General features: G+C 42.2%; 1 protein-coding gene across 2 annotated transcripts in view; it reads left to right on the plus strand.

Moving 5' to 3' along the window:
* SLC7A8 (solute carrier family 7 member 8) overlaps positions 1–22226 on the plus strand; it is a 74030-nt gene that overhangs the window by 35316 nt on the left and 16488 nt on the right. Inside the window, exons 5-6 of one of the 2 annotated variants that reach the window (XM_036735042.1) lie at positions 19298–19423; positions 20969–21122. In XM_036735042.1, the coding sequence (XP_036590937.1) occupies positions 19298–19423; positions 20969–21122 (280 nt within the window). Of the gene's footprint in view, positions 1–19297; positions 19424–20968; positions 21123–22226 lie in introns of those variants that run through there. The other variant, XM_036735044.1, reaches the window with a different exon arrangement.

Raw genomic sequence — 22226 nt, forward strand, 5'->3', positions numbered from 1 at the left:
GTCCATTCTAATCATCCTATAATGGGATGATCTTTAAGGATTCCTTTCAGAGCTAAATCTATGAAAGCTCTGATTGCAACTGCCTGTGTAATATCCCACTATTTAACTTAAGTCCCTATTCCCCTACTCAATCGATCAGTAAACATTTCCTAAGTTCTTACTGTGTTCCAGGCACTATGTCACGTTCCTTATTCTGCTCTCCCGAATCTTGTTATTTAGGCCAAGTACCCCAAATTCCTCTAACCTGGCTTTCAAGGAACCTGTTTTTAAATCACTTTCCCCTAGATCTCCTCCCGTGGGATTCCTCATGTTTCTTGATGTATAGATTATATATCTAATATAACTATGTATCTAACATAGATTGGAACTAGGTTGCCAGGGGAATTATCTTGAAAAGACAGATTCATTTAAAGGGACAGCCTGTGTCAGAGGTGACCTATTTAAAACACCCATTGTTATTTTGAGCTGAGTTTGACAGCATTTGCCATTTTTCTCCAGAGTTGTAGGTGGAAATGGGAAGGGGGCTAGAACTTATAATAGAGTGCCTACTATGTGCCAGGCACTGTGCTGAGCATTTTACAAATATAGCAAAGTTGGATGAGATCGATGACTTCCCAGTTCTCTTCTAACTCTTAACTTTTATGATCTTCAAGTTCAGCCTCTCATTTTTACAGACAAGAAAACTGATCCCCAAAGAGGGTTTTTTTTCCCTAGAGGTGGAAATGGAAGGTGCCAAATCTATTCCACTTCCAACCCTCTTTCTTTTCCCTATTTCCAACCACAAGAAATAGATGTTTTGTGGTTTTTTTTTAAATGGGTAATATGGAGGAATCTGGAAGTTAGGGAGGGAAAAACTGCTGTGTAATGGGGAACATCCAGTTCAGTAGATCAGTGTGTGGTAGGGAAGGAACGCGTGCTTAGGAAATTCAGTCTTGGGATTGTGCTGCCTGAATGTGGGAGGTATTTGAGATGGAGTAACCGTTATGGGGCTACTTTGGAAGAGATCTGAGATATGAAGTGCCAGAGTGGGGAGAGAGGAAAGGAGGAGGAAGAGGAAAGAACCTGCTGCAACCGGTTTGCTTTTGCTGTGCCTCGGTGGGGGGGAGGGGGGAGGAGTGGAGACTGCAGACTTGGATTTGTGCAATACAGCTGCTGCTTGGAGTTGTTTCATTATTCAGGTCAAAGCTGATTATTCACTGCTGAGTCAGCAAAATCTCCCCAACCTACAGAGGCTCAGAAAAGAGAAGGATTCTACATTGTAATTAAATGAAACGCTCTTCTATTTAAGAGTGTGTATGTATTTGTTGGAAGTAAGGAAAGGCAGAGAGGAACAGGTGCGTGTGTGTATGTGCTTTTTATCAACACTTCTGGTTATAAGAATGCTAAAATTTGTTTTTACACGTAATTGGGAGGAAAAATAATAAATTACAAAAACCCATTTCTGGTTATAACCAACCTGAAGTGGCAACTACAGAGAGAGGAGCAGGTTATCATTCTGGGCAGTCCCTCCTCTCCCTCTTTTCCTGCTCCCCGGGGGCACCCCACCCCCACCCTTTCCTTGATCTGTTTGTCTCCTTCTGTATTCGGGAACATGCTGACCCTGCAAAGTTAGTTAATGCAACTCCTGGGCTCCTTCCTTGCTTCCAGGGTCACCGGTTGTCTCCAACTCCCTCTGACTTGTTTTTTTCCTTTCTCTTCCCCTCTTTCACCCTCTGAAAAGGTTTCTCTCGTGCTTAACTAATGAAAGGCCCAGGGGAGATAAATGTTTCTGTTTAGGTTTCCATCTTTTCTCCTAAGATTCCAGAAGGGCTAGCTTTCCTTGGCTTCAAATGTCTACTTTGCCACTTTCCCTGATCTGGTGGTAAGGGAACAGGATTTCATTTCTCATGTATAATTTCTGACTCTGAACTCCATTGTAGTTACACAACATATTGGTCCTTGAGCAGTTGTTGGAGAGATTTAATAGGTAATAATGAGGATTCTGTTCTGCATATCACTTATGTATTAATCATTTAACACCCAAGTGTACAAAACTTTTTTCTCTTGTCTTCTAACCCTATTCTTGCTTTTGTTCCTTTCTCTTCCTTTCCCCCATCACCTCTTTACCTATGCCATGAGCACTCCATGGGTAATGATTCAGACGTAAGTTTGATGTCAACCTAGACTCAAGGGTCAACAGAATTGGGCTCATTGTTCACTCCAAGACTATATAACCAAAATCATCCTAATGCCCTGCACCTGTAGATGGCTTTAAGAATTCTCAGTGTTTTAGTTACTTTATGCAGTCTTTGCAATGACTGAGAGAGGTCACAAAGACCATAAATTTGGACCTTAAATATCTTCTGGTCCAACCCCCTCATTTTCCAATGGTGGAAAATGGAGAGACTATGTGACTTCCCACTTTACAGATAAGAAAACAAAGGCTCTGAAGGGATTGTCCTATTCAAAATCACGTAGCTAATAAGTGTCAGAGCCAGGATTAACTGCTTCCTGGCTGGAAGTCCAGTGTTTTTCTCATTCTGTTACACTGTACAGGTAGGCATTTACAGGTACAAAGAATAAATACAATGTCCAGTTTTGTCTACATTAGAGAATAACCTAGAGATTCCTTGGTAGAGGTTGCTCCAAACATCAACTGAACTGTAGCCTCTTTCTTAGCTCTCTTCCTTCTTCCTCCCTGATTCCATAAGAAATCTGTATTTCTTTATTAGGTCCATAGTACAGCTAGTCACAGTCAAAGGCCCTGGATACGTGAGCAGCATTTCTTTTGGTTGCCAGATCCTGCTTCCAGAGGAGTTAGTGTCTTTCATTGTTAAGTTTCCCAACCACCTGAAAAACAGGTATTTCCTTGTGTCTGACTTCTGTTAAACTGTCTTCTTTCTCTTTGCCTCCTTCCTGGACATCTGGGTTCTCTTTTCTCTTCTATTGGCACCTAAAGACTATATTGTCTCTCCTGATGGAGCCAGGAAATAACCTTTAACCAACAGAGCTCAGTATGACTTCACTAAAAATGGTTACAGAGGCTTGAGTGGCAGCGGACAGTTCCCAGAATTGGGACTTGGGAACCCCTGGATAGACAGAAGGTGCCAAAACAAAAATTTTAGATGCATTATCTGAACCGTGGGGTCGATCTTATAACTGAGCCATCTCTCAGGAATTGTCCAGACTGGCAGACAGGTAACACATTTGTTAAAGTATTTAACTATGTGCCAAACATTGTGCCAAGCACTGGGGGATATAAATATAAGCAAAAAGAAAGACGGTACCTTCCCTCATCGTGCTTACATTCCAGTAGGGGAAGAAAACATCCAAAAAGAACCTGAAAAAGGGCTGAGAGAGAGAGGTACCAATGCAGAGGCGTGGTGACAAGTTCCAAAAGCAAGGAGCAGAGCTAAGAGGAGGAGAATAAGTTAGCCAGCCTAGGCCCCTCCACAAAGTGCAGGCCTCAGGAGGAACTCACCATTTGGGACAAAGGAAAATGGGGTTTCTTAGTGCCTTACTGAACTGTAATGAAGGTATCAGGTTTCCAAACGGCCTGAGGGACCCTTTCCACTGCTAATATTCAATATTCTCTGCGAATCAGCTATTTCCCAGAAAGGGATATTTATACTGGAGGAGAGGTCCTGGAAGGGTTTGGGGAGAGCAACTTGAGATAAAAGATGGCTACTTTCAGGTATTGGAGAGTTGTCAGTGAAAGAAGAAGAATATTTGTTTGTCTTGGCCCCAGAATATAAGGTCAAGGAGTAGGTGATACAGTGGATGGACCACAGGGCCTGGAGTCAGGAAGATTCATCTTCCCAAGGTTCAAATCTGGCCTCACTTAATAGCTGTGTGACTTTGGGCAAATCACCTAAACCTGTTTCCCTCAGGTTCCTCATCTGTAAAATGAGCTGGAAAAGGAAATGGCAAACCACTCTAGTATCTGGGCCAAGAAAACCCCAAATGGGGTCACAAAGAATCAGACATTACTCCACAACAACAGGGCAAAAGTTGCAGAAAGGCAGATTTTAGCTAGGTGCAGAAAGAATTACTTCCTGAGTTAGCAGGAGAAAAGTCACCAAAAGGCTAGATAGCATAATTATTTCTTGGGTTAAAGGAACTCCAAATGTGGAATGTGCTGTTTTAGAAGATAATCTATTCTCCACCATTGGAATGAAGATTGGATGACCAGAGAGATTTCTGGGCTCAGGTATAGGTTTGTCAGTATGACCTCTGAGAGGACCCTTTGAATTAAGATTCTCTGATTCTGCATGCCAACTCTGACTTGGGATGACCAAAGGTTCAGACCAGCCCTTCAGAAATCACTCTAGACCAGGAGTTCTTAACTTTTGGGGTGTCTTTGGCCACCTTATTCTGTCCCATTCTCAGAAATTTTAAATATATAAAACAAAATTCATAGGAGTACAAAGGAAACCAATTATTGAGAAGTAGTTTTCAAAAAAAAATTATAATATTCGCGGACCCTAGATTACCAAAGCATAACCTTTGTGTTTCATCTTTGTCTAACCCATGCATCTAAAACCTGGCTATTAACAGATTGTTCTGCAAGGATTAAGGAATGAGTTGACATTTATCTAAGAATTTGTCCAGCCTACCCTGGGAAAACAATTAGCTATCAAGGGAGTCTCCACTGAGTACTGATTACCTTTGGCTTTTTATTTCTGGGTTTTTTTCTGGCCTCCTTTCCATGGGCTAGTAGAGAAAAAGAGAAGTGCTTAGCTCTTGTGAAATGCTGAGTACTGTATTTGGGCTTCTTCTTGGCTGATCTAAGCACAGGCTGGTGATTCAGCAGAAACTCCTGGCCAGGCAGCTGGCACTTAAGAAGACAGGATAAGACGAAAGAGGAAGACAAAAAAAATGAGAGAGTGAGGAGTGAAGACTGAAGACTAACTTGAAAAGAGACAGTGGATTACGAACTAAGAAAGGCCACAGGTTACATACAGTGGACATGAGTGAGCATTCAGATAGCCAAGTGTCCGGCTTCTCCATTTGGTTTGATTTTAGGGAAAGTTAGGTAATGTTGTCTTACAGAGTTATTGTGAGGAAAAGACTAGACCTTGAAATATAAAATATAAATGTGAGCAGTAATTTGCTTTGTGTTGAAAGTTTTAGAAGGAAAATTGTCATCATGTGGCAAGTAGAATTTCTCTGAAAATCAGACCCACCCATCCCCTCCCCACCACTATGGGTAAAAGCTTTGCATTAAATTTCCAAGAGTATTTGGGAAGTCCTTTATGACTTTTCTAACCTTTATGAACGGAACAGTGACTCAGTTCTAGACTTCAAGGAAATGAGGTTGGAAACTAATGGAATGGTGAATGATATGGAATACTATTATGCCATAAGAGATGGTAAACAGGATGGTTTCAGAGAAACCTGGAAAGACTTGTATGAATTGATACAGTTATGGGAGCAGGTCCAAGAAAAACAATTTATACAACAGCAACACTGTAAAAACAGATAACTTTGATTCAAGAAATGTGATCAGTAAAATGACCAAGTATGATTCCAGGGGATCCGTGATGCAGCATTTTGCTCATCTCCTGGCAGAGACTCAAGATGCAGAGAAAGACAAACATTTGGGGGCATGACCAATGTAGGAATCTGTTTTGCTTGACTATGTATACTTGTTATGAGAGTTTGTTTTTTGTTTTTTGCTTTTTATTTTTGTTTTTTAAGTAGAGGGGCTGGGAGGGAGAGAAAATACTCAATTAAAAATAATTATATAAAAGTTTAAGAACAGAACGAAAGCTTCAGAGACCTGCTATCTTCTGTTCTACTTTTTCCAGATCCTCTGTAGGTGTGGTGAACACAGCCTTTTCTCCTTGAGTTGGCAAATGTAGAGAGAAAAGAATCTTATCTGAGCCTTGGGGCCCGGACTTTCAAAGTCAAACAGGTCTTGGTATTTTCTTTGGCCCCCACTGTTGGTTACCTCCTGGGTCTCTAGAGACTCTCTTACATCAGGCAGGGATGTGCCAACAAGGCTGTTCCACAATTAGAAACCCGTGCCCAACTCCTTCCAAGAGCTGGAGTACCTTCCAGGGAGAGTGACTCCAACCTATCACTGAGGTTCCCGCTGACACACCCCTCCCCACCCCACTCTCCCCACTGTGGCCCAGGGAGGAGTCCCTACAGTTTGAAAGCAGACACGAAGAAGGCTTCTATATAGAGCATCATCTAACCTGTATCCCAACAGCCCTTCCAAATGCAAGTTAAAGTGCTTACTTACAAGTCACTGAGGTACTAATGTGTCAGGGCTCGGCTTAAAATCCAGGCACCTCTGATGCCAAATCTAACACTGTCCACTCTACCCTGCTGCCTCTGGGCTTCAGTTTCCTCCTTTGTAGAAAGGTTGAACTGGATCACTAATGGCTCCCAACTTTATGGTCTTTGCATCTTTAGGGGATCTCAAGAGTTATTTGTAAAGGGTCCATATCGTGGTATGTCAGACAGTTGACAAATATTTGTTGGCTCCTACTCTGAGCCAAGCACTGTGTTATAAAAACAGGCAAAAGACAGTCCCTCCCTTCAAGGAGCTTATAATCTGATGGGAGCACCAACAGACAAACATATACAAACAAGCTACATAGAGGCTAAATAGGAAATTACTAAAAGAGGGAAGGCAGGTGCAGCTAGGTGGCTTAGTGAGTAGACCACTGGCCCTGGAATCAGGAGGATCTGAGTTCAAATTTAGGGCTCACACTTACTAGCTGTGTGACCTTGGGCAAGTCACTTAACCCTAATTGCCCCACCTTCCCCCCTCCAAAAAAAAAAAAAAGAATAAGAAGGAAGGCACTAGAATTAAGAGGAGTTAAGAAGGCCTTCCTGTAGAAGGTGGGAAGCCAGGGAAGCCACTGTGCAGAGATGAGGAGAGAGAATTCTAGGCATAGAGGACAGGCAGAGAAAGATGCCCAGAGCTGAGACATGATTTGAGAAACAGCCAGGAGGCTAGTCTAATAGTATGATTGCTATCATGAGGCAGGATAGTATACGTATTTTGATATTAAAAGGGGGTCTCTGAAAAGGCTGGGGACTCTTGGCAGCTAGGTGGCAGACTGAGTAGAGTGGTGAATTTGGAGTCAGGAAGAACTCAGTTCAAAAAGTGAGACAAGGAAGCAAGTCCTTTTCGTATGTCTATTACCCCAGATAAATTTTTCTTAGAGGGGAAGGGGATCATCTCTCTGAGAAAAGGTACTTGTTTTGGTACTCTCAAAGAGGAACAGGGTGTTCTAGTTTGTAGAAACTGATGTCAGCTGACAGTTGCCCCCACCCCCTTTAACAGCTGTCTGCTGCATTCCACCTCTTTTTTCTCTGCTTCTGCTTCATTTGGTCTTCCTTCCCCCACCTCCCACTTCAGCCTTCTGTGCTCTCTGTTACCCTTTCCACTCTTTCCTCCCAGCCCCCCAATTTTGTGTTTTGGTCTTTTTCTTCCCTCTTTCTTCTCCCTGCCCCTCCCCCAGTTATATCTCCTCCTTTTCCCCATCTGTCCCTGTTGACTATCGGCTTCTCTGGCTGTGTGATTTGGAAAAGAAAAAGGAAAACAAGCGCCACCCTGCAGCCTGCTCCTGTGAAGGGAGTTATGCCAGAGATACCAAGAAATCCAAATGGAGTTCCCAGCATTCTGGGGACCACACGATTGTGATATTAGCAAAGGGGCCAAAAGGAGGGGAGGCAAAGCTAGTGGATCATAACTTCCAAAGGAGGGAAACAACTCAGTTTGTTGGAGGAAAAATATTTTTAAAGGGGCAGGGGCGTTAAAGCATAGCCAATTCATATTTCCCTTACTATATAAGTCATATCAACATCTCACTTCCTGCTTCCCTGAATAGAGATCCGAAATGAATTCAGGGTTCAAGAGACTCATTAGCCCTGGGTGGTAGCCCTTAAGTGCCAAAGACACAGGTTAGGAGAAAGTAGAAAGGGATAAGAGTGTGAAAGAAGATAAGGGAATAAGGGAAATACATGAATTTAGTAGGTGAGTTGTGGTAGGCTATCACTAGATGTTGTTTCAGGCACTGTAGCTTTTTCCTGCAATGGTCTAACACTGGGTTAAATCAATGACCTATCTGATCCATTCATCTAACTTTTGCTCTTCTCATTAAACTAATCTAGGCTCCCATCCAAATGGTCCTATCCTATTTTTTGACTTAATGAAATCAGAATAACAATCCAACGAGTATAATTGCATGCCTTCTGCTGTGCCACATCTGTTGATCTGTTTCTCTGGTGTCTCTGATAAAATCAAGGTGTCCCTTCCTGGCTTTATGTTCAGCCCAGTTCTCTAAGGTAACACTGGGAGAACAACAGGCTCATATATATTTATAGCGGGTGTTCTTGACATTTTGCATCATATCGTGGACCTTCTTATTAGTCTGATGAAGCCTATAGAACAGTTCTCAGAATAATACTTTTCAACACACAAACTAAAATAAATGGGATTTTAAAATGGAATCATATTCATCAGGATATTAAAAAAAAAACATCATGGGCCCCAGTTAAGAACCTCTGATGTATAGCAAGAAACAGACTCACACGGCCTCTGGGGAGTTTGCCCAGTCATTTGCTCAGTGGCCTGCCTGTCCATAACTTGCACTTTGAAAACTTTCTTTGGGTGGGGGTGCTGGCAATGGTGTATCGCACCTGGAAACCTTGCAGAAACCAAGCAGTTACGTGAAGGTCAGTCAGAAATAGAAGCAGAGTTAGAAAACAGCCTCCTGACACTCCATCCATTGCTGTTGCCATCACCCAGTGCCCAAGTTTCTGTGTTGCTGAGCGTTTGGTTGGAGGGACTCATCTACCACAAGTCACTGTTGGAGAAATACATCCCAGAGTAAGAGGTTGAAGTAAATGAGACTGAATGAAAAAGGGGGTGGAAATGGAGGGGGAAAGGGACAAGAACATTGCGGGAAACCGCCAGTTTTGTGATTTGAAAACAGTATATATACTCTGTACTGGTAAGTGAGCCAGCTCCAAGCTCTTAAGTCCTCATCCAAACACACCTATCTTTCCTCCCTGAGCACCAAATCCCCAAACTATAAAGCAGGTGAGTTTACAGTAGCTACAGGAATTGGGGTGGTTCCCCCAGGCCTCTGGTTAAGGTTCATTTCCCCTGAGGTCTGGGTAGGCCTCTTGCCTTTCTCCCAAGAAGCTAAATAACCCCTCTTACACCTTCCTCTTTGCTCCCCTCCTTTGTTATTGCCCTTCAGTGAATATCTATTCACTGGACATTGGCAGGTAGAGTGGAAAGGAGGCTACAGCTATCAGCAACATGCTGCAGAAAGGGTGTTGGCTTTCAAGTAGAGGACCTTGCATCTAATCTGATCCAGCCCTCTTGCTACCTCTGATCTTCAGTTGTCATTTCATGTTTCTGAGTCTGTTTCCTCAACTGTAAAATGAAAAGGTTGAAAAAAATTTATGATCCTATCATCCTTTTGTTTCCTTTCCTAATTTCTGGGAAGACAAAGGATCTTTTTTTGTTATTCGGTTATTTCTGTCGCGTCTGACTCTTCATGACCGCATTTAGGGTTTTCTTGACAAAGGTACTGGAGTAGTTTGCCATTTCCTTCTCCATCTTATTTTACATCTGAGGAAACTGAGGCAAACAGGGGTTAAGCGACTTACCCAGAGTCACACAGCTAGTAAGTGTCTAAAGACGGATTTGAACTCGGGAAGATGAGTCTTCGTGACTCCAGGACTTTATCCACTGTGACACTTGGCTGCCCTACGTGTTCATAGGTGAACCATTAGGATTACAAGGTTGTAAACCTAGGGAATGTACCCACAGGGGCAAGCATTGAGTAGAAGGAGCCTACAGGTCTTCGATTTCTCCCTAATTGCTATCTTGTGTTTTTTTTTTTTCTCTCTGATGTTTCACTTTGAGAAAATGAAATAAATGTTGAATTTCCTTATTTTACATATAATTTGCATGATTAGTGGTTTAGGTCACCTTTAGTCATCCACTCTTGCTCCATTCTTTGTGAAATTTCCAGATTCTTTTTCCCAGTATGCCAAAGTGCCTGCTGATTCAGTCAGGTTGCGCTGGCTGGGTCTAAAAAAATTACATTCTGGACTCTACCTAGGTGTGACCAGCACTGCCTCTCAGGCCTATCTCGGTATAACTGGCTGTCTGGAGTAGGTGGGGGTTCAGATTTAGTACCCATACATTTATCTTTCAGGTCCCCTATAAATTTCCTGATTAGAAAGCTCAATAAAAATGTTGGGATAGGGGCATCTGGGTGGCTCAGTGAGTGGAGCACCGGCCCTGGAGTCAGGAGGACCTGAGTTCAAATCCGGCCTCAGACACTTGACACATTTGCTAGCTGTGTGACCTTGGGCAAATCACTTAACCCCAATTGCCTTGCCTTCCCACCTGCAAAAAAATAAATGGGAAAAAAAATGTTGGGATAACTAGCTGTGTGACCCTGGGCAATTCACTTAACCCCAGTTGCCTCACAAAAAAATACTGGGCTAAAGAACAGGCAAGATTTAAGTTTTAATCTCATAGGATCCTTACTGTCAAAAGAAATCTACTTATAAAGAGATTGTTACTGGCCAACAGTGTTTACCTCTCTGTTTCGTCTGGGTTTGTGTTTCTCTGAGGTCTATGAAATGTGTGCATCATGTTCCATGTGACCAGGGATGGATGGCATGGGCTCCAGATGAAGGCTAGTTCGTGTGTGTGTTTGTATGTGGTTTTACCCCGAAGGAGAAAAAGAGGAATGAGGCAGGCCAAGGTTATTATAGGACAAGTCTGTTTGCTGCTGGATTGAATTACTTGTGAAAGAAGAAGAAGCAGTGGTGTGGAAGCCGTAGGGTCTGGAGTATGTATTAAAGCTGCCATGTTTTACATTGCCAAATAGGACAGTACGTTTGTGACATCACCCTTCACGTTCTATTTCTAGAGCGTCATAAGATTATAGGGTCACTGACTCAAGAGTCAGGTGTCCTCAAAGATGACTTCGAGCCTATCTAGTATAATCTCATTTTACAGATCCAACAAACATCTATTATCGGATAAAGAAACTGAGGCCTAGGGAACATAAGTGACTCAAGGTCAGGTGGGTAATATGAAGAAGGGCCAGGATTCAATGCCAGGTTCTCTGACTCTAAAGCCAGTGTTCTCTGTACTGCCCGGTGTTTCCCAAGACTTCCCTCAGACCTACGACTTAGGAAAATCACTTTGACAGCCTCATGGAGGATGAATTGGATTGGGGAGAGAGAGACTTGAGGCTGGGAGACCCACTACAGAAAGGTATTTCAGTAGTTCAGGTGAGAGGTGATAAGGGCCTAAACTAGGATAGTGGTTGTGTGAGGACAGAAGGAAATGAATACAAATAATGGTTTGAAAGTAGATGTGGCAGGCTTTGATAATGGATTGGCTAATGTGAGAAGAATGAAAGTGGAGTCAAGGATAAGAAAGATATATAAAGATAATAAATAGATAAGAAAGATAATAAAGAGTGAGCAATTGGAAGGATGGCAGTGTCCTCAATGGTAATCAGGAATTTGGGAAGAGGGGATGAACATGTTGAGATTGAGATATCTGCGGGACATCTGATTCAAAACATCCCCTTGGCAGTTGGTAATGCCAGGCTGGAGCTCAGGAGAGGCATGAGGCCTGGCCCTATCATTCTGGAAAACACCACCTAGAGATGGTAATCCAACTCATGGAGGTTGATGAGAATCATTGAGAGAAATGGTAGAAGGAGAGAAGAAAGGAATCCATGGGATTCCTTTGGGATATACCCACATTCAGGGATCCAAGAGAGAGCTGATGACCTAGCAAAGGATAAGAGCTGACAAGATAGGTAGAACAAAGAATAAGGGTCACAAAAAACAAGCAAAGTAAATACAAAGTAATTTTTCCCCTCCACTTAGTAGAATACAAAGTACTTTGGAAGAGGCAGAGGAATATTTACAACTGGGAAGAATTAGAAAAAAGCCTTGGGTAGTAGGGTGTTACTAAGATAAGACATGAAAGGCCTAGGAATTCCAAATGGCAGTGGCACTTATTCCAGGGATATCGGGTCATCTTGTGCAAATGTGTCAAGGCTGGAGGTGGAATGAGGAAATGGGGAGTGGCTGGTAGGACAGTATAGCTTGACTGCAGGGACTAATATAGAATATGGCAGGTCCAAAGTGCTTTAAATGCCTAGTGTGAGAGTTGGAATTGCAGAGGCAAGAGGGAGCGAGTGGTACTTTTTGAGTAAGACCTGTCCTTTAGGAACATTGATTTGGAATCTGCATGGAAGATTGGTTTGGAAAGGATGACTGGATGCAGTGGGAGACCCTGGCCCTTTTTATGCTAAGGCCTTTTCAAGTTCTCACTTTGAGTGAGGTAACACCCATTCAGTGAATAGGCCTAGAAGCTGGTAGACCACTTAGAAGGTTCAGTGATTCAAGGGCTGAACTAAGGTAGTGGTTGTGTGAGTATGGAGAAAGAGCTAGATGGGAGAGAGAGTAATGGAAGCAGAATAGACAAGACTTGGCCACTGGTAGAATATGAAAAGTTGAAGTTGAAGACAACTCTGACTTTGTAAATTTGGTAGCTGGAGCCCTCAAAAAAAAAAAAATAGGGAAGCCAAGATGATAGACACTGCAAGATGATAGACACCTGCCTTTGGAGAACTCTCTTTGTTTTACAAATGAGGATGCTGGGGCTCAGAGAAGTCTGGTTTCTTATTGTCTGAGGTCACACAGGTAAGAAATAGCACATTGTGGATTTTCACTTAGGTTTTCTGGCTCCAAATGCCACTCTTTTCTACTACACATTGTCTCCCATTATACCATGCTGCCTTCACCTCATCACATGGATTTTCTGCCAGTCCTGAGGCAGGATGGCCCCTCTTCCAGTTTTTGCTGATTGGTTCCTTTTTAAATATTTCTTCTCTGTAAGAGGGACAATCCGGCTAGCAGCTGCTGTGGGGGTGTAAAACCAACAACAACCAGCTCACAGAACACTGCAAACCCAGATTCTTTTGATCTGCTTTACTAAGGAAAGCAACATTTCGGGGTTAACAATCTTAATTTAATCCAGCATACAAGCACCCTGAACTCAGAGCAAATACAAATTACAAACAGACCAAATACAATTCATCTGAGTTCAGCCGGAAGACCTTTACAGCAGCTGCTCAGAGTCCTGGGCCTCCAGGAGTGAGAGCCTTCTTTTTATGCAGTTTCAGATGTTATCAAATGTCATCTGGATGACCAGAATTTAGGCTCCTATGATTGGCTCTATTGTTAGCATCTCCCTTCATTGGCCTCACCTGGAGCCCACCTTAGTTACCAATTTACACCCACATGGGCTTAGCACCTAATACATAGGGGTTTGGGCCTGGGGCTTAGCACCTAGCAAGACTCAATCAAAGACACTGAATTAATCAAAGGAAACAAAGGCCAAACTCTTCAAGGATCCCCAGTACAGGACCTCTCTCTTTGATTCCAGGTACCTGGCCCTACGTGTAGTCTGATGTCATTGTGCCCTTCACAATTGAAAGTGAAGTGAAATAGATTAGAGGAGGCTTGTTTCCATCATACCTAGGTTCCTGTAGTGGCTAAATAAAGAGGTTTAGAGGAGTTATCATTAGGGGAAGACTTGTCCAATTAACTCCACCCCCTACCTTCCCAAGCAGACATCTGGTAGCAGGATATGCACAGTCATCAGTCAGCAATTGTTTTTCCATCTCACCCCACCAAATTCCCATGAATAAAAGACTTCAAATCCCTTTTCTAAAGTATAGATTCCTTCATATCCCTAATGGGCCATTGAATTTGAAGACTTTGTTTCTTTATTTCTACCCCTTTTCCTCTTTCCTGTCACCTTGACTCTTTTAAGTTTTTCAAAAGGAGTTAATTAAGAAAATACACTCTTGAATTCGGCATCCTCCTAAGGTCTTTTGTCATCTTGGCCTCCTTCCACCTCTTCAGTGTGAAAACAGAAGGTGAACCAAAAGCAAAAGGGGGAAAGAGAGAAAGAAACAGAGCTAGCACATTTTAGGAAGTCACATAGAATTAAGATCTAATTCCCTCCACCCTCCATTCTTTATAGACTGCTGAAACAAAATTTCGATATTACATAATGCTGCATTATGTAATATGCACTAATTAATTCATTAAGTTGTATCCTTAGATATGAAATCCTGCCAGTGCCCCATGCTGTTCTAGACACTTGCAAGGTCAGAAGCCCCAAATGCACTGAATTTCAAGAATGGAGGTATCCTGCCTATGCAGTCATTGAGCCTGAAATAATCCCCTTGACAAGTCCAGGAACAGCCCAAGAGAAAGCAAAAACTATCTCTGGAATCCTGCATCAGGTGCTAAATGGAAAAAAGAGCTGGGGGTGGGGGTGGAGAGAATCGGCATCAGTCACAGAAAGGGCTCTTCGTGACCCCTAAGCAGAGCAGGAGAGCTGGCAAGAATCCTGCTGATTTGTGCCTGTGGCTGCTGACCTTTCCTCTCTGGGGAGGTGGCTCAGGTTTCAGTCCTTCTGTAAGAGGAGGGCATCGTGTTCTGTTGTACTGAGGAGACTGCAAATGAGCACCCTGCTGTCTTTCTGCTCTTCCCTTTCCCTTCAATCACATGCTGTTATCCTTTGCTACAGTGTGAAGGGTCAAGACTTGGAGGAGCACAGGCCTTGTGGACATGAGGTGTCATGAGAGCCCCAGACTTAACTGTTCTGTCTCCCCACCTCATTCTCATTTCTTCTTGCTTTTAAACTAGCCCACTTGAGGTGAAAGGTTGCTACCCTAACAAAAGTCCCTGAGAATAAAGTGATAAGGGAGTAGGGAACCTAGAGGTCACTTTAGGGCTCACCATAGACTATTTTGGTGAATTAATTTCTCCTTCAGAGGTGTTTCATTATCCCTAGGGAATAAATTTTTTTGTGTCATGGACCCCTTTGGCAGTCTGGTGAGGCCTAAGGACCCCTTCTCAAAATAATGCTGTTGAATGAACAAAATGAAACACATATAAATACAAAGAAAACCAATTATATTGTGAAATACATAGTGATCAAATATTAAATGTTTGACCATATATGGTTATATGACCAAATATTTAAAAAGTTTATAATCCAAGGTTAAGATGGATCTTTTTATTATTCCCCATAGTATTTACATTTAAGAAAATATTTATTCCATTATAAGTTTTGAATTCTCTTCCCCTCATTAAAAAGCTAAGAAAAACAAAATATATTACAAATATGTATAGTCACATAAAACAAATTCAGACATTAGCCATGTCCAAAAAATAAATATGCTTTCATCTGTACTCTTGTCCATCAGTTCTTTCTGAAGGTGAATAGCATGTTTCATACTGAGTCCTTTGGAATTGTGATGGGGTTGTGTTCATCCAGAGTTACTAAGGTTTTCAAAATTTTCCACAACACTGCTGTTATTTGTATAAATTGTTCTCCTAGTTCTTGTCACTTCACTTTGCATCAGTTAATACAATTATTCCCAAGTTTCTTTGAAACCATCCCCTTCATCCTTTCTTACAGTGTAACAATATTCCATTACATTCATATGCCATAACTTGGTGCCCTCAGGTATTCCCCACTTGATGGGCATCCCCTCACTTTCCAATTCTTTGCCACCACAAAAAGAGCTGCTATAAATATTTTTGTACATACAAGTCCTTTTCCTTTTTCTTTGATCTCTTTGAGTTATAGATATGGTAGCAGTATTGCCGTGTCAGAGTACACAGTTTTATACCCCTCTTGGCATAATTTCAAGTTGTTCTCCAGAATGGTCAGACCAGTTCACAGCTATACCAACAGTACATTGGAATACCTGTTTTGCCTCAGCCTTTCCAGCATTTGTCATTTTCCCATTTTGTTATCTTAACCCATCTGGTAAGATGTGAAGTGGTACCTTAGAATTGTTTTCATTTGCACAGTGTTTATCTTTTTAAAGGAACTTTACTGATGGAATGATAATTTGCTTTCAACCACTTGGGCCAATTTAACTTTTTATTTTATTTATTTTTGGAGGGGGGAAGGCAGGGCAATTGGGGTTAAGTGACTTGCCCAAGGTCACATGGCTAGTAAGTGTGTCAAGTGTCTGAGCCCTGATTTGAACTCAGGTCCTACTGACTCCAGGGCCAGTGCTCTACTCACTGCTCCACCTAGCTGCCCCTCAACTTTTTAAAAAAGGTAGTTGGGGATAATGATAGCACCTATTTCCCAGGATTGTTATGAGGATTAGATGAGATAATAATTCTAAACTCTTTAGCATACTACCTGCTGCATACATAGTAGGTGCTTTATAATGCTCATTCCCTTCAGCCCTTCCCTGTGGAATAAATGGTGGCAGAATTTCCCACTAGAACTTAGCCCAGGCACATTTTTTCCATTCCACAGCCCTTGTTTTGCTCCCAACAGTTTCCATTCCCTTTCTGCATTTCATCTCCATTCACTTCTACTCTCTTCTTTCCTTCCCTCTGATAGCCACTGCTCCTCCCCACCCCCACTTTCCTCCCTATCCTTCTTCAGCTTATCTTCCATTGTCATTTTTACCCTCTAGTTGGACTCCACCAACTAAGGTCCCTTTCATCTCTAAATCAATGATTCTCTGATCATCTCTACCCTTCACTGTGTCTCTTCCTCTCTCCCTGTCTCTGCCCTCTCCCTCTCCCAGACCTCATTTGCCCTCTCTTTTTTCCTCTCCATTATACTCTGTGTGTCTCTCCTATGGTCTCAGAAACAGATATCCCCTTGGTTAATAATCCTCACTTGTTCTTCAGCAACCCAGTTTTGTCTTTAATCTTCTTTCATAAAACACTTCCCTTGATCTTTCCAGCACTGGCTTAGCTGTCTGTTCTGAATTCCTTATACACTGTCATCATACAGGACAGGATTCGACCTTCTACTGACTTAACCATTGGGATCCAGTGGAAAAGTCGAGATCATAAGCCCGGGGATTTTAATCATGAGGTGATTTTGGTTGTACCCTCACTTACTGAAATCCTCATATTATATAAGATTAAAACAAATGTGTGTTCATCTCCCATCTGTCTTGTTCCTGTGGAATGCTCAGGTCTTTAGGAAATGTTCTCTGTTCAGTCACTCAGAAGACCCCTTCTGACAGCATGTTTTCATTCTGCTCACACAGACACTATCTTGTGGAACAGCTTATCCACAGGGTGTCAAGGATTTCTGCTTTTGAAGACCCAATTTGCCCTAGTTCAGTTTCTTCCATAAAAATTAATCAGCGTTTGCTTGTCGTTTTATAGAAGTTGGTGTTCTCTTGTAGGTCATTAGAGGGATCTGAGAGTTGAGACTGGAGTGTCAAGGACAACATAGGAAAGCATTTTGCCAGGTTCAAAACAGTCAACAAATGCATTACCTACCATTAATGTGTTTACTCCAGCAGTCGGGTGATGATGAATAGAGTAGGCAGGCCTGGAGTGGAGGGAGGAAAGCTGGTGAGCTAGTGGGAGCTGCTGAGAAGGGAGGGCAACTGGTATATGATACAACAGCAAGCCTGATGTTGGGAGCGGGAAAGGTTTAGGATCATGTCTGCCAATGCAAAAATGAAGCAATTAGTGCCAAATTAGTGTTGCCAGCAGCTAGCTTTCTTGGGCTTTATGCTGCTACTACAGCTTCCCATACTGTTGCTACCTTGTCCTTTCACCAGGGTATTGGGGTCTCGTAAGTCCAGGAGGCAAAGAACAGGGAGTTACTCAGTTCAACTAAGTTGAGAATCTGGAGATGCAGGGTCTATTTTTGACACAGTCATCCCTATCTTTATGATGTTGGGCCAATCAACAAAACTATTCCATTCCATAGTTTCCTCAGCTGTAAAGTGAACATAGTAATACTTATAATGCCCTATCTTGCTGGCATGATGTAAAAATAAAATAAGATGAGGAAGCATTTGAAAGTAAAAATACTGTATGAGCATGTATTATCATTACCATCATTTTACGCACAAAGACCACTTCCTTTTATCTGGGATCAGTGCCAAGGTTAAAGCTTGGGGAATGAATAAAGCATTAGTTAAGTGCTTGCTATGTGCAAAGCTTTGTGCTAAGCACTGGAGATTCAAACAGAAAAGTATGTCAGTCCCTGTTCCCAAGGAGCTCACCTTGGGACGACCCAAATGGAAGATTTCAGCTTCAAGCTAAACGGAAAAGTCCCATTGTCCTTAGGGTGCAGTAGCAAAGTAGAAGTAATACCTCTTCTTTACTATCATTTCCACTTGTAAAATGCTTTCATTTACTTGTGTTGAACCATTTGACAGTACCAAGGAGTCTGATGGCAAGCACTTTCTCTTCTGGATCTTTGGTAGCTATGAGTACAGAATCTATAGATGTAGCTACCAGGCTGCATCTCCACAGGGGTTGTTTCTAGGATGATTGATGTCTGAGGATACTGGGCTGAGTATTGCTCTTTTCAAAGAGGAGCCAGAAACAGTATCCTCAACCCTGAGTAGGTCAATGTGTACATGCCTGGGGTCCTCTCTTAGTCCCACAATGTCATAAATTCCTGATCTCTTTTTTTGGAGGAAAAGACTTCAGGGTTATATCTAGCCCCTTACTCAAGTATATCCTAGCACCATCATAAGGTCCCTGAGGCTAAAAAAAAAAAAATGAGTCGACATCTGTATAAGAAAAATGGTCTACTGGGCTTTCAAAAAAAAAATGCTATCTAAAGGTCCCTTCCAGTTCTAAGTCCCATGATCCTGTGCAGTGAATGGAACAGGAGATGCCTTTCCCTCCAAGTGAGTCTTTCCTCACTCTCACTAAATCCTACAATTATTGAATGTCAGAGCTGGAAGAGACCTTAAAGGCAATCTAGACCATTTCCCTTCATTTTTCAGATAGGGAAACTGAAGCCTAGAGAAGTTAAGTGACTTGTCCAAGATCACACAGATAGTTCAAATCTAGACCCTACAATTTACTATCTGTGTGATCCTCTTTGCTCTGTCCTGCTCAGTTGAAGTGGGAAATGGGATGCATAACTACTTCTGTGTGATACAGCAGTCAAGATTTCCTCTAGGTCCTTACCCTTAGCAACTTGTGAATTGCTTAAAGTCACTGCCCATATTTGCCTGCCTTTGGATCTTTGCCTCCATCTAGGAATGAAAGTAACTAGTCCCAATTTGTAACTCTTTTGCAAAGCTGTAATTTCTGGTTACTAGGATCAAATTGGATTTTTTTTGAGCCCTCATTAAAATCATCCCATCCTTTCTAAGACTTAATGTGTATTTGTGTCTTTGTGTACTGGGAACACAGATCTCTAGTTTAATGCCTGAAATTATTGTCTCTAAGCGTACATATGTGTGGGATGTCGTTTCAGTGCTGCTCACATGGGTCAACTGCGCAAGCGTGCGATGGGCCACCCGAGTACAGGATATCTTCACAGCTGGAAAGCTCTTGGCCCTGGGCCTGATTATTATCATGGGGATTGTGCAGATCTGCAAAGGTGAGGCACAGAGAGTATCCGGGTTTCGATGTATACCTGTACACACATACAACATTTGCACACACATACCTGTATACGTGTACTGTAAGTCTTCTAGTTTCCATACTGGAGTGACTCCTCTTCCCTTGCTTTAATGCAAAGGTTAGAAGCACTCAGTCATTTTCTACACATCTTGGACTGTATCTTAACCCACAGTGTTCCTTTCAGTAGGAGTCCCCAGCATGGTGTCTTACACCTAGTAGATGCTTAGTCAATGCTGTAAAATTGAATTGGTTCCCCTTCCCTGACCCAAGGAGAGCACCTTACCCTTTATATTATTTATATCTGAGGGGAACAATATATTTTTGGCTTATTTTGTTTTTTAGGTTTTCAATTTGTTCATAACCTTTACAATGCTGAGAGATACATTCTTGGGTGTTGTGCCAACATTCTCCTGGATTTATTCCTTTCCCTGCCCGGATTCTGTTTGGTTTCCATGGGACTTATGGCACCACCAGGCTCTGCCTAATATCACTGCTTCACAGTCAAAGTCAGATGACATATAGGGAGGTTTCAGTCATTGGCCCAAACCCCAGGTGTAGGGCTTGATCTTTTCCCCTGGAAATGCCAACTAAGTTCTTTGCATGATATTTTGATAAAATAGAATCCTTTGTTTCTCCTTCCCACGCTTGCTTCATTATTGCATTTTCTAAATGCCAGAAAAGATTGGTGTACGTATCATTTTTTAATGCAAATCAAGGTGTAGTGGAAAAGAGCCCTGGATTTGGAGTCAGAGGACCTGGATCAGAGGACCTGGATCAGCGGCCCATGGTCACTCCAGCCTTGTCAGTAACCTTTATTGAGTGACCAGTTGGGGGCGGAACACATACCTGCAATATAATATAATGGACGAAGCCAACTTTACAGAGGAGAAGGTGCTTAGCATGGTGCTCATAGTAGGCGCTTAGTAAATGTTTATTGGTTAACTGATTGAGACAGAGCAAAAAAACATCAGAAAAAGATGTTTTTAAAAATTTAACAAAAAAAAAAAAAGAAAAGGCAAAAGATGTGACCATATGGAACAGCACAGGGTATGTTGAGAATTCTGGAATGAAATGAATTCTCCCATATTTTTCATGATGAAAATACACAGAACTTGGGTGGAGACCAGAAAAGAAAAGCAGCAAAGGAGAAAAGGGCAAAATGAAGACTCCTAATGCCATTCTTACCCCATCCTATCCCCTATATTCTTAATTTCCCTGCCCTCTCTGGTCTTCGTCCCTTCCAGGTATCTAAACATAGTTTTTAAAAGGAAAACATTTGGAAATGTTTTGAACTTGAAAGCAGGATCAGGGTCTGAGATTTTAAAATGATATCCTTGGAAGTGTTTCCTAGAACATTATCTATTACCTCATCTGTCAGTCTGAAGCTTCATTAAGGACTATGTCAAGAGATGGCTTTGTTTCAGTCGATGGGGCCAGGCAGGCCAGCCATCAGAACTCAAAAATTGGGGGTGAGGGGGGTGGGCACTGTGATAAAACAACTTCCTGTCCCTTGTGTTCACAGGACAGTACTTCTGGCTGGAGCCCAAAAACGCATTTGAAAATTTCCAAAAGCCGGACATCGGCCTCATTGCACTGGCTTTCCTTCAGGGCTCCTTTGCCTATGGAGGCTGGAACTTCCTTAATTATGTGACAGAGGAACTGGTTGATCCCTACAAGTGAGTAAGGATAAAGCCCACCTTGTCTATCATATCCTTGAATGGCACAACACTTGCTGCTGGAGAGACTGGAGCCTGCATTTCTCCTCTTCCAAGGAGTTTGCACTATTTTCCTTCTACCTGTCCTGGGGTAGAAAGTGCACTGGATCTATAGTCAGGAGGGCTGGGCTTTGAATCCCAGTTCCCACACCCACCTGCTCTTGGGAGTGTGGGCTAAGTGCTTGGTCTCTTTGAGCATAGGTTTTCTTAATGTGTCTGATGGGGTTAATAATACGTATGCTACCTACCTCCCAGGGCTGTTTGAAGGAAAGCACTTACATGTACACACACACACACACACACACACATATAATACCACCTGTGTGACTTTGGGCAAATCATTTAACCTTCCTAAGCCTCAGTTTCATTATCTATCAAATGAGAGAGTTGACACAGATGACCTTTAGGTTCCCTTCTAGCTCTGCATCTCAAAATCTGGGATCCTTTTTTGGCAGTGTAAGGAAAAAATAATCAGATGTCTCCATCAGAGTCAGGTTAAAAATTGCCTAAAGTGTCAGTAACGTAGACCAGGAAGAAAGTAGAGAACGGTGTGGAAATAACCAGTCATTGCCAGACTCTACATATAATGTCAAATTTGGTTAGTTTTGCTGAACAGTTGTCTTTTTTTTTTACTCATACTTATAAGGGGTAGCTGTCTGGTAAGAGGGGGTAAGGATGTATTGGGAAATGTAGGTGATAGAAAATTTTATTTAAAAAAAAAAGAAATAAGACAATTAACTTTTAAAAAGGATTTCTTGAGCTCTGAGAGGTTTATGATTCATCCACCTGTCTCTGAGCAAGAACACATCTGCCTAGGACAAGTGGGGGAGTGGAGCATCCTGTAGAAGGGAGCAAGGGATAAACCTCTTTGTGTCAACAGTAGGTTTGGAATACATCTCTCCAATCTGTTTCATTTCTTTCTAGGCAGTCTGCCCAGACTGGGGCAAATTCATTTCCAAATGACTTGATTAACTTTGAATATTTTGCCCAAGGACAGGCTGTGAACTTGAAGCCTCAAAAGAGGAATAGAATCCCGGACAAAACACCTTTATTCCATCTTAGGGA

Source organism: Trichosurus vulpecula, chromosome 8 (genome assembly GCF_011100635.1).
Source record: "Trichosurus vulpecula isolate mTriVul1 chromosome 8, mTriVul1.pri, whole genome shotgun sequence".
Taxonomy (NCBI): Eukaryota; Metazoa; Chordata; class Mammalia; order Diprotodontia; family Phalangeridae; genus Trichosurus; species Trichosurus vulpecula.